The sequence below is a fragment of the Enhydra lutris genome, unplaced genomic scaffold (genome assembly GCF_002288905.1).
Source record: "Enhydra lutris kenyoni isolate GAN:26980312 unplaced genomic scaffold, ASM228890v2 scaffoldscaffold7, whole genome shotgun sequence".
NCBI classification, from domain to species: domain Eukaryota; kingdom Metazoa; phylum Chordata; class Mammalia; order Carnivora; family Mustelidae; genus Enhydra; species Enhydra lutris.
This window is the reverse complement of record NW_019154091.1, coordinates 28352679-28366097: the sequence shown is the minus strand read 5'-3', so window position 1 is coordinate 28366097 and position 13419 is coordinate 28352679. Positions and strand designations below refer to the sequence as shown.

At 37.9% G+C, this 13419-nt stretch overlaps 1 protein-coding gene across 1 annotated transcript in view; it reads left to right on the top strand.

The window, feature by feature from the left end:
* Positions 1-13419, top strand: part of LOC111142230 (thyrotropin releasing hormone degrading enzyme) — a 380019-nt gene that overhangs the window by 275983 nt on the left and 90617 nt on the right. Inside the window, exons 8-9 of the mRNA XM_022495269.1 lie at positions 10847-10912; positions 11517-11704. Coding sequence (XP_022350977.1) covers positions 10847-10912; positions 11517-11704 — 254 coding nt within the window. The remainder of the gene's footprint in view (positions 1-10846; positions 10913-11516; positions 11705-13419) is intronic.

Genomic DNA, 13419 nt, shown 5'->3' with positions numbered 1-13419 from the left:
TGCTATCTCAGTGTGTATGTTTTTTTTATTACAAATGATGTTGGAAACACTTCATATATTCTCTTGCATTTCACTCTTTGGTGACATAATCACTCACGTTCCTACCCATTTGAAGATTGAAGTTTTACTCCCTTTTTCATAATTTTGTATAAATGGCTATGCAGTAAAAATAATAAACCATAACATATTTACTACACATCCTTTTCCCCCCATGATTCTAAATATCTTAGTATTATGGTGAAAAAGCCCATGTTATAAATTAGTGGCTTAGGAGGAGTGCTAAGGACCTAAGTTATATATTTGGAAAATGCCTTACAAAAGGTTCAAGTGCATTCAAAACATTTGGTCTACCTCTGTGTTTCCGTCCATGGAAGAGGGGGCTCCGTGCTAGTATGACACACAAAGAAATAGCAATGTTCATTTGTCATCCTGAATCTCATTGCCTCTTGCAATCAGGCTCTTATATTCACTTGTTCTTTTCTGCTCAAGGTCTCTTCCTGTGATTATTTCACAGATCATGTTTTTTCCCCTGAAAGAACCATAGCTCATTATAATGCTAAGATTTTTCCTTAATGCTTTGTGCTAATAAACCAAAATTCTGATTTCACTTCCTGCACGAGCTGTGCTTTGTTTTAGACCCACAGCACATGTTGCTCCCCTGTCAGTCATGTTCGGTTATTCATTTATTCCACACAAACTTATCACATACCCACTCTATGTCAGACACTGTGGTAAGTACTGAGTATTCAGGGCATGCCGCCCCCAGCAGAGATGGCCCCTGATCTCACAAATCATATGTAACAGGGTAAGATTGACCCTAAACAGGAAAAAATCAAATACATATATATTTACTAAATGTGAGAAATGCTGGGAAGGAAGAAAATAGAATGCTGTGAGGGAACATATGGGCAGATGGGTCAGGCAATTTTAGATTGGGCGCTCAGGAACTCCTTCTTAAGAAGAAGCCATCCATACTGAGGTCTGGAGGCCAAGAGAAACCTGGGGGAGGAAGGAGATCATTCTGGAAATATAGAACGGCTTGTGCAAAGGGCTGAGGCCAAGGACTGAGCAACTTCTAGGAAAAGAAAGAAGCTGGTGTGGCTCAGCCAAGTTAGTAAGGAGAGAGAAGGTGGGAGAGGAGGGCAGGAAGTAGTCACACAGTACCAAGTGCTAAGAAGACTGGATTTTATTCTGAGAGCAGCGGGGGTGCTATTAAGCAATTTTAAACTGGGATGTGATGTGGTTCTAAATAGAAAACAACTATTTAAAATAGTTATTTGGGAACTTATAATAATATATTGGGAGTGGGACAATCAGCATACCAAGACAGGAATCAGGTAATAAAATTAGGAAGATATTTGAAGATTCAGGTGAGAGATGATGGCAACATAAATAATCAGTAAATTCACAGAGACATGGATTCAAAATGTTTTTTGAAGGTCCGGTAGATGGATCTGGGGATAGATTGGGTGAAGGGTATGTATGAGAGGTAAGGAAGAGGGGGTACCTGAGAATGTTTCTGGGCAAAGGCCAGGAAACAAGCCCCGTGGGGCTTGAACAACTGGAGGCTGAGAGAAGAGGAGGGGCCCAAGGCTAGAGATGGAGATGTGGCAGCAGGAGAGGCAGGCAGGATATCAAGAGTACGGTGTCACCCAAGTCAAGAAGGAAGCTTATTTCAAGAAAGTGATCGATGAGGTTAAATGCAACTGAGAGGTGGAGTAAAGACTGAAAAGTGTTTCTTTTGGCAGCTTGCAAATTTATGGATTATCTCTGGAATGGCTTAAAGAGTGCATGGGTGGGGCGCCTGGGTGGCTCAGTGGGTTGAAGCCTCTGCCTTCGGCTCAGGTCATGATCCCGGGGTCCTGGGATCGAGCCCCGCATCGGGCTCTCTGCTCAGTGCAGAGCCTGCTTCTCTCTCTCTCTCTCTGCCTGCCTCTCTGCCTACTAGCGTTCTCTGTCAAATAAATAAATAAAATCTTAAAAAAAAAAAAAAAAAAGAGTGCATGGGTTTTTTTTTTTTTTCTGAGTGGAAACAGTGTCTGGAGAGTAAAATTTAAAGAAATTTGCCAAGGAAAGAGATCAGAAAACCAGGGTAAGTTGTTAGAGGAGGATAAGGCTAAAGAAAGTTTTTGTTTTGTTTTGTTTCGTTTTTAAAGATGGGGGACCGTTGTACAAGTTAGGCTGGCGGAGAAGGAGTCAGGAGAGGAAAAGCTTGATGGACAGAAACTAGAGAAGTGAGAGATGACTGGGACCTTGAGAAGGTCCTTGAGAAGGTAAAATAAGTCTCTGATAAGAGATACACTTCCAGTAAATTTGGGGATTTGGAAATGGGAACATGAGGGAGTTCCTTTCTGATGAATTCTATTTTTTTCTATTCTTTTTTTTAAAGCAAAGTCAGTAGCTAAAATTGGGGGGTGAGCCTGGGAAGGAGGGAGGTTTGGAGATTGAAGATTGGGAAGAGTAGATGGCATGACTATTGTATTGAGTGCCTATTTGAGTTTGGGAATTATGAATTTATAATAAAACTATTCAATTGCATTATTTTCTCCCATGATGCTCAGCGGCATGGTGCGGGTTTAGAGAAGGCACATACTTGGATTCATCCAGGCCTGGGGTTTTGCCAACTAGTAAACTTGAAGGACAGAGCTGCAAAGGAGATGAGCCAGTTTGCTACGAACTGGTTAAGATGCGCTATGAAATGTAAGCTAGATAATCAGGGGAATAAAACCATAAAGGATCTGATAGACAAATAGCCACCATTGATAAACAATGTATTTACAAGTATATATGATTTTAACACTGGAAGAAATCCCCATGCTTCTGAGCATATGGGAAATTCAATCTGTGCTTATTGAATTCCCCTAATTAATATGAGGATATTCCAGGGGACTTTTTCAGTCCAGAATGTGTGGTGAAGAACCCTTTGTTCTCCTCCACACTGACACGCAGTCCTGTTGGTTTCTTGGTGTGGGTTGATTAGTGAGTGGGAAAGAAGTGAGAGAGCACATGTTGCTTGAGTGTTTGGTATATATCTTGTCCAAGCCTTGTCTTTCTGGTCACCTGAATGGTAGTGTTTTTGAAGCTTCATGCCAACTTAGGTATGGCTATTTTGTGAAGTCCCTAATTAGTGCCCTTATTACATGAGCCACCCAAGTCATAAACAGTCAGTGGCTTGTCACCTAAGTAGAGCTCTGTGAAAAATAGGGCGCTAGACTGCACAACTCAGGAGTCCTCCTAGTTTCTTTTTCCAGACCCAGGAGGGGGAAGGTTTCTAAGCGTTCCTCAAACCTAAAAAAACGCTGGCCCCAATTTTTTTCTTGCCTTTTTACTTTTTTAAAAATTAAAAAAAAAAAGTCCCTCTAAGCACTAACTTCCTTCCAGTTAGTCCATATCATTTCCCTTCTTTAGCCTCTAGAATATTTTGACTGCTCTTGGACGTGAGATCAAAAATATTGACTCTAGAGGTATTTTCCCCCTGAGCTTGGTCTTGTAATAACTAATGTTCCCTGGGTTTTTGTGTGGCAGGCATTTTTCTAAGTGCTTTTCTTGTTCTATGTCATTTTCTGTGCACTGTCTTCCTAAGTAGGTACTATATTATCTATCCTTTCCAGCTGAAAAAATTAAAGTTTAGAGAAAATAGAAAAATTACTCAAGATCACATGACGGATAAGGATCAGCCTAAATTTCTATTTAGTTTTCTAAATACACACATGCTTCTATCTTAATTGAATTGCATTTTTTTTTTTTCCTCAACTAGTCACCAGGGCTAGGGCTGGTTGAGAAAAGGAGTGGAAGTGGAGGGAGCTCCATGTTCATGCTCCACAGTCCGTGGGCATCTTGATTTACAAAAGGCAGTGTATTTTTACCAGTCAGGATATAATTTGTCTATTTCGTGAGCTTGCTGTGGTCAAAGTCCTTTACCAGGGCATTCAGGAAAGGCAATCCACAAACTTCAGTTTTGCCAATAGATTCATTTTATGTCTCAGTAATATTTCAAGCTAGTGGCAGAAGCGAGAGAGGGGGATGTTTTAGTACCCTAGAAGACCCCTGTAGACTTACATTCACATTATTTTACTGACAGGTGTTAAGACCTGTCAGCTTGCTCTGGAATGCACAAATTGCGTGGTGATATCCCTCACACCTCTCGTGATGCTTCTGCCTGTGAAGGCACTGATGGCATGATGTGTAATTGCTAAGTAAGAGATCTGTGAAAACAAAGCTGATATGAGAACATGCCATTGCCTGTGATTTAAAACAAACAAACACCAACAAACAAATCTTTTAGGTACCAGCAAGTTGTTTTGATTTAAGATTTTCTGATTTTTCTGGTATATTTTGCAACTCGTTAAGAACGTATGCTGATTTTATAAAATTATCCTCATTAGGTGAGTAGTGGATTTTTTGGAACATGTAAAATACCTTTTTGTTCTTAGAGAAATATCTGAATTCTCCTGTATGTAAGTAAGCAACATGTAATGGTAAATCTAGGTAAAACGCACATTAAAAAAATAAAAATGAAAAATGCGTGCAAACAGTGGCATAATTGATTTTGTTCTATCTAGTCAAATAATTTTCTTTCCTAAATACCACTTATTTTTTACTGTGTCTGGTGGCCAGACACTCATGTACCTTGAAAACTTTAGTATTGGAGCCTCTTTTATTGGGCTTCCTCTTTAGAAACTTGTTATAATTTAACAATCGAGGTTTAACAATTATTCATACCTTTTCATCCTTGGTTCCTAGCTAAAAGCATAAAATGTAAACATTCTTTGATTTTGCGTGATGCTTTTCCAGTGCTCTGCTTCTCATTTTTATTTAATTTCATAATCTACAGCCACGTTTCAGATAAAAACCAAAATAACATCTCGATCTGTAGTTGATCTTTCTTGTGTGTGTTAGTTGGTCTTCTGTCACTGGTTTGGTCTCCTTGCAACTGTTTCTCAAGGTCAGAGAATGTAGAAACATTTCTGAAGTGCATGGCCCAGGCTTCAAATGGGGTTTTTCCAACCTTTCTGTGACATTGCTTTGATCTGATAGCCTTTAATCTGCTTTCTTATTGTTCATGGATCCCTTTAACATCACCCTACTCTAATAATGCATACACTCACGAGTATTTAAGTTTTGAGCTTTAGGTTTCCAGTTTAAAAGCCCCTGCTCTAGAAGATTTTTTTAAGACAAGAGTTTAACATAAGTTTGTTTGTATTATTGTTACTCTCTGTGCATTCCTGTCTATGGAACTTTTATACTTTTTCTCCAGTCTTCTTGTCTGCCTCTTTTTTTTCTTTTTAAACCTAAGTATCTACCTTCTTCCCCCCATACCTACTGTTTCTAATACTGTGAAACCCTAGAAGATTTATGCAGTAAAACTGGGTGTCCTTTGCTTTTCATTTTGTATAAGTCGTGTGAGAAAATTTCTATTTTTCATTCCGAGGTTACCAAGAAAATTTAAGATGTTTGTGTTTGTTTTGATTATATCCCCTATTAGTGTTGTTAACAGTCAGGGTTTTGGGTTGCAGGCAATAGAAACAAAGTTTGGCCAAATCAGGCAAAAAAGAAATTTGCTGGAAGGGTGTAGGTACAGTAGCCTTTGGAAGCATTGGGAATGCTGGAGCACCAGGCTTGCAAAATGGGTAGTAGAAACTAAGGGAAACTAAGAAATTAAGAAACCTAGCCAAGGTCTTGCCACAGGAATGGTTAGTTTAACTGCTACCATTAATGTGGCTACCTCTGGAGCCCGGGATAGTCTTTCACCTGTTCCTGCTTCTTTGCATCGATCTGGCAGGATTCACAGTCCTGCGCTGAAGTATCTACTCGTCTGAGGCCAGGGCACGCATGCGTACTTTAGCTGTCAGGGAAAGGGGAGAAGGAGGGATTTACTATTTTGTCCCTTCCATTGAAAGTGGGAGGCAGAGCCCTCACCTTTCTGCAGGATTCCATGGTGAGTTATTGTCCCCATATAAACGTGGTGTTTAAATGCTGGAAAGCCAAAAGAATGACAAATGCTCACTACACATTTTTTGAGGTACAATTATTCTTAATAGAAAAGAACAATATTTCAAATCCCTGCTTCAGCCTTCTTGTCACATAGTCAGAAAAATCAATGCCTGGATTTACCTGGCATTTCCCAGGCTAGTCTTACGAGTAGAAGGGCTCCTACTTGCCAGTGTTACTGAAGCCCAGACTTGCCTCTCTTATGTCATTGGAGAAAACACAGCATCGAGCCTGCCTTGAGCTGTCCCAAAACAATACCCCCTAAGAGCTTCATCAGCAGATTTCAGCTGGAGCCTGTGATACAATTCTGACAAGTGGGAAACGCGGAGAGTTTGATGCAGCAACTGAGAGGAAGTTTCTCAGAAAGAAATTCTGTCTCTTTCCTCTGTGCAATGTCCTGTCTGAATGTGATGGCTGGGATTGCTTGTGCCATCCAGCCTCAAACCCAAGCAGGGAGACAAAACACAAGGAAAGGCAAGGCCAAACAATTTCTGGAGAAAAAAATTGCGGCTGTCTTACCTTCTTATAATAGGAAAGAATAAATCTTGTCATTATAAAGGTCATTCTAGGGTGGATTTTTTATAATTTGCAGCTAAACACAAATAAAACAGTCCATATATCTTTGGATTTTATTAAACTGTCCTTCTGCGTCCTGAGGAATAAATCCTTTGTGCAGTTAGTCCTCTTTTTTAACATGCTAAGGGACCCATTAGTAGGAGAGCATAATTATTCCATATAAACATGTTAAAAGATAATAGTGCTTTACTGCCTCAGATCATTTTTTCCTTTTCTCCTGTTTACTTATTAGCTTATTAGTCCCATTGGCTTTTGTACATGAAAAATTGTGGATCATGTCACTTGTTAGCCAAGAAAGTAAAATAAAAATGGCCTCCTACCCAAGAGTTCAGTCTTTCAATGACATCACATGCAATTGCATATATCAATGCAAGTTATAGAGCTGGCATATATGCACTGAAATAAGAAATTGTGTCCTGTGCTAGTGTTTAAATATGACATTTTGGAGGAATCTGATGGATATGAGAAACGTCTTTTAACAGCACTGTCAGTGGTTAACAGAAAGGCATGTTGAATAAGGATAGTCAAAAATCACACAAATATATTCAGCATTTGCTGTGTACCAGGCTGGGCACATAGATGCCAGCCAAACAGTGGTCAAGAGGAGTAACAGGGGCTTTACTCCCATGGAGTTTACAGAGTATGTGGGCAGTCAAAGTGATGAACAAGCAATTATAACATAGTGCGATAGATGCTCTCAGATGGTGCAACGTGTGAGAATATGAGAGGGGTATGTAACTCAGGAAGGTGTGGGAATGACCAAGAAAGAATCCCTGGGAAGAATTTATCAAGCCCGAGTCGTGGAGCTTGAATGGGCTTGAAGTAGAGCATATGTAGAGAAGGGCTTGTGCAGGGGACTAGAAGGAAAGAGTATGCCCAGGCATGGGCAGAGAGCGGAGCAACAAAGTGACAGTCGGGCTGGCAGAAATACAGAGGGACCGTTCCTTTAGGGTGTTCGGACTGTCTTCTGAGCGCAGCAGGGATCCATGTGTGCATCTGATGAAAGCTCTTCTGGCTGCACAAGAGAGAGACCATCTGAAAGGGACAGAGCAGTGGTGGTCTTAGTCATCTAGAGAGGCTGTCAGACAGGTGGAGGGAAAGGGGAACCTGGAGGGAAGATTTCCAATGTAGAGCTTTAACTTGAATGTGGTAGAAAGGGAAAGAGAGGCACCCAAGAAGCCTCCTTGGTTGAGATGTTTGGAAGGCCATCGCTGGGGAAGGACTGCCAAAAGGAGCTAATGTTGGGGAGGACAGTGAGTTCAGCTCTTAGTTGTCTGTGGGGCATCTAGCAGACATTGGATTTGGGTCGGCAGTGGTGTGCACAGGTATGGGGTTTTGACATGGGCTGGAGTCTCTGAGTTCTAGTGTTCTGATTTATTAGATGATGATGATGATACCTATCTCATAAATGTCCTGGGATTGAATGGAATAAAAGAAAGCGACTCACACAATGCTACAAAGGAGGCAGATATTGTTTTCATGTGTTATGTTCTTTGGTTATTATCCTCAGTGATGCTTTCCCTTCTGTTACTCTAACAGGTAGCCTAAGTGATTAAAAAGCCTATAACAACTGATGTCTGTTGAATACTTACTGTGTACTAGACACTTTTTGCTCTTCTAATACTGTACAGATATTAAATCGTTTATTCCTTAACCTAATTCTATGAAAAAATCATTCATTCCTTAGCATAACTCATACCTAAAGAGATTAAGCAACTTGCCAAAATCACGTAGCTAGAGAGCATTGGGGTGCAGATTTGGACAAAGGCAGTCAGATTCCCATTCTTATCCTTTAGGTATGAGAATATACTTTGGCTAAATAGGCCTTTAACTTTTAATCAGTTTATAATGTTGGTTTGATCCCTTAAGAATATTCTCGTGGTCGTCTATTTTTTTTTTTTTTCCTTTTCAACAACTCTTCTGTTTCTGAAATTCTTTGTATGGTTAATATTAAAAAATTCTCCTACTTTGTATCATAATGTCAAATCTACTGCTGATTGACTTTCATACACATACATATAAACATAAATTTACATTTCAGATTCATAACTCCAGCCATTTTCATATTCATCGGCTTATAGGCTTAAAAGGAATTTAAAATCTTCTTATTTAATTACATAGCAAATGTTTAAATTCATCTTGTCAAGTAGTTTTTGTACCAAGATTTCTACAGTTTCAGTCCCAGAACCCGTCCTCCACAAATCCCATCTCAGTGTCTGTCACTGTTCTCAGTAACCTAGTCTCCCCCAACTGTTCCCGCAGCATGTGAAAGCTACCAGCACATGCAAAGTACACCGTACATTTTGTGGAAAGAATGAATAAATGATTGAATATCAGAAAAACCACATTTACCATTCTGTAAGTTTCTTTGTAATGCAGCAAAGACAAAACACAATTTCTTTAACTTAAAATATGACTATTTTCATGCAAGAGGAAGGCTAAGATAACTAAGGAGAACACTTGGGGTTTTCTCAGTTTTTGAAAAACAAGAGTTAACTTATGTAAATTCCAGTAACACCCGAAAATTGGGACTGCTGGGAATCCAAGAAGATGCTTTTTGCCCTGAGTTCCGAGGCAAGCAAGTTGGAACTGCTTCCTAAGCCTGGATGACTGCCGTTTCAGCTTGCTTGAAATGTAAATTTGAACTTTATTCTGAATTGGGGAGGGAACCAAGAGTTCGAGTTGACGATCAATATTGGGCCAAAGTCAACTCATATCATGAACAGTTGGATTTTTATGATCTGTCTGTGAAGAGAATCCTGTAGTTAGGTATTGGACCTTTCAAAGTCCGTGGGGTATTCCTTTGTTCCCTCTTTAGGATTATCCTAGCAGCATATCCATAAGCCAAACCCAATAAATAAATAGTTCTAATGTTGATACTTTTTAAAAAATCACGTACTAAAATAAAACCCAAATTTGTGTTTCATAATTCCTATTGTTCCCAGATTTATTCATTTAGGTGCTGAAAAAGCATGAAAGATAATGCTGATAGTTAAATCTGAAATAATTTATTTTAATCCTGGTCTCTAAGTTCTAATGGAAAATGACTCATATGGCATATTCAAAACCAAAAGTGGAGTTCAGATTGATTATTTGGGGTTATATTTTTTGAACAAAGTTATTCATAATCCCTGATGACGATGATGAATTTGTGGTTGCTAAGTTAGTGTTGGGCATTGCATCTTTAGAGTCTGATTAGGTGGGAGTTGCCATTTTCTGCGCTGTGAGTTGCCAACGAAGCTGAATCTGTCACAGGTGCTACAATTTGTATTTCAAAAAAAGTCTTCCCCAAGTTTAATTATCCCCAAAGTATTCTAACTCTACACAAAGTACTGAAGAGAGTCAGCATTTTTTTTTTTCATTTTCAGTACTGTGATGTAAATTAGGATTTTGTTTACTACCTACATGTTGTAGAGATGAAGGAATTTCAAATTGAGAAGACTCTCTGTTTTATAACATAAAACACTATTTCCTATTACTTTTTCCACTTTGATGTGGAAAAAGAATAACACCGACTGGCCGTAACCAAATCACGTATCCACAGTGACACAGACCATGCTTCATAGAAGGGAGCAGGCATAGGTAGATAGAAAGTGTGTAGGTTTAATTACTAATGGTGGAAACTGGGAAACGAAAAATCCTACCCTCAAAAATATTAAATAAATTTAGGATTAACTTTTCCTTATTAAGTATTAATATGTGTTTCAAGCTCATGGAAATAAGTATGTGTCCTTTTTTGTATTAGGCAGCCTGTCCCTTGCAGAAAGACTAGGGAACTGGACAGCTTGTGGATATAGTCATCACTCTTTCAGCAAAGCGATTCCTCTTCATTTTGGCATATATCAATTGGGTCTCTGTTGTTGTTTTTACTTTTCCATAAAACAGAATTTGTTTTTTTCAACATTTCAACAGGAAAGTCTGATGGGGAAGTTTCTCCTAAATGTTTCATTGCAGAGGTTGTTTCTTTACAGTTGCCTGAGGTTGGTTTGTTAAATTAGAGGAAGGTCTTTGACGCTGGAAATCCATAGCAAGTGATTATGGCTACGAAAATATTTTTTAAGAGACCAGTATTGTTTGATCAGTTAAGAAATATGTTACAGTTAAAGTTCTTCAGGATATTGTAAAATGAGATTTTTCGTCTTCTTCCACATCCTTCTCCTTGTCTTCGTAGTAATGTAATTCTAACAAATAGAAATTATTAATTGAATTGAGAAATATATGTGTTTACTGGAAATTGCTTAGCCTCTGAATTGTAATTTTAATTTTATATTCTTTGTAGGATTATTTAACCATTCATAAGTACGGCAATGCAGCCAGAAACGATCTCTGGAATACACTGTCAGAGGTAAAGTATAGGAAGCTCGAATAGCAAAACCTCTTCTTGAATATTTGAATTGAGTTTATAAACCATTCGTTTAACTTTTATTGAGACTGACAGTTGTTTTTCCTTTTTATATTTTCTCATATTGCTTTATCATTTTATTTTTGATGTATTATAAAAGTAATGGGGTTTAAAATTACTTAAAGTACAAATGGCAGTAATAAAGTACCTTGCCTCCTCTCAAACAAGGCAATACTTCTGAAATACAACATTCATATGGTGTCAGATATTCATGTTTGAGAGAAATATTGAAGTTAAAGTAGTTTTTTCTATAGGCGAATAACAAATATTTAAACTTGGTACTAGGCATAGTTTTAACAATCAACTATATTTTATCTTCCATTAAGTAAAAACTTTAATGCTTATAAGTCTTTCCTTTCTCTATATATGCATGAAACTTAACTTAAGGCAATGAGATTAATTTTACTAACACGTTATATTAGCTTCACTGATTTTACATGTTTTCATCCTTAAGTAAATCATAAAGGTAAAAATAAAAATGGCTTAATGTTAATTATGTTTATAGTTCATGTTTATGAAACTAATTTATACAATTTGGGTTACAAAGGCTTTAAAACGGAATGGAAAATTTGTAAATATACAAGAAGTAATGGATCAGTGGACACTCCAGATGGGTTATCCTGTTATCACAATCTTGGGAAATTCAACAGCAGAAAATAGAATAATAATTACCCAACAACATTTTATTTATGACATCAGTGCTAAAACTAAAGCACTCGAACTTCAAAATAACAGGTACAGCACTCTTTTACATGAAAAAACAATTGCTTATATTCTTAGGTTTCACTTTGTGTTTTTAGCATTTTAAAAAGGATCGCTAGTCCAATTATAAAATGTAAGTGAAATATGGTTTTCATTTCTTTATTTACATATGGTGTTTTCATTTTGATTCCTCTTTTACTCCCATTTCCAGATATTTTAACCATCAAAGTGACAACACACCAGTTATTTTGTTTAAGCAGAGTTTAAATTATCATGGTGATTTAGAAAAATATGTGATTTTTTTACTTTTCCCTGTGAATGTTTGTTGAATAAAATTCAAGAAAGTTAAGATGCAATGAAGTCAATTAAATGGAATTGAGTAAACTGCGATTTATAAAATAGATAAGAATAGAAACTAGCAATCCAGAAAGACTAATTAAAACAAACAAAAACCACAACTAGACTAGTATCTGAGCCAAAGGAACTCAAAGTAGAACCATTTTTAAATGGTCTGAGTATCAATGTTACTTGGCATCAAAATATGTTCTCCTCCCTCATTCCATGTGTAAAACCACTGAACAGACAACATACATAGAATTTTTATTTGTTGTTAAACTTTCTTTTGAAACTCTTATTTAATTACTGAAAACAGCATATAGTGTTTCTTTTCTACTTCACGTTTTCTTAGTATGGTGGGTTACTGAAGGCTGAGCCAAAGAAAGATAATGGAATTTAAATCAGTTCATTTCATTTTTCAAAAGGTGCCCTAAGAAAAGGTTGGAGGTGGGAGGGGACAGAAGGAATGGAATTTAAAATTAATAAATAAAGTGGGGTGTTTGGATTAGATTGGACATGCTGTCTCCCATTACATTACCCAGAGGTGTGAAGCATGAATTGTTTTTGTTTATTCTTGTTTTAATCTCTGAGAGGGATGGAAATCATTCCCAAGTAGGCTAGCTCCAAGGTGGGCTATAAGGTAGAAGTGACTGAGAAATTCCTGAATGTTTTCTGGTGACTAAATTTGGAATGTTATTGGGGAAAGCACGGACTTAAATCTCCAGGTCAATATATACGTGGGCCTTCAATAAACTGCCCTTGCAAAGTGGGATTACCCTGCCGCACCATCAGGGTCTAACTCCGTCAGTGCTTCCTTTTACCCAGCCTGGGATTCTACAGAGCTGCCAAACGCGGCTTCTCATCCTCCACCCTCTGGCCCCAGGCTAAACCTGCTTAGGCATCAACCCCAGCCTTGCCAGGAAGTACATAAAAACTACTTGACTGTGGCAAAGTTAGAGAGTTTTAGGCCATGCCTTTGAGAATGATCAGTTTGACACAAACATCACTGATGCAGAAAAACATAAAGGACCCGCAAATGCCAGAACAAATTTTGAACAAAAATATGCTGTCAGCCTGTAACATGCATCAGATGTATGAGCTGTGATTCTGACTCTTTTAAAGGCAGAATTTCTCCCAGGCTGCGTAAGTATATGTAACATGAATAGAGCTTTGCTTTCGTTACAGTTGTAAAATCATATGGATAACGTTGAACCCCAAGAACCTGGTGTATAAAATATTAAGAGTAAGATAAGGGGTGGAGTCCCTTTAAGCTCGAAAATTATTTTCTATCTATTTTGGAATAATTGAGCTTGCAGTTAAAAATTTAGTATTCACTTGTGTCTTATTGATCCATTTTATTCACTCTAAGATTGTGGTCAGAGTTTCAATATCAATTCTATCCGTCCTTTTTA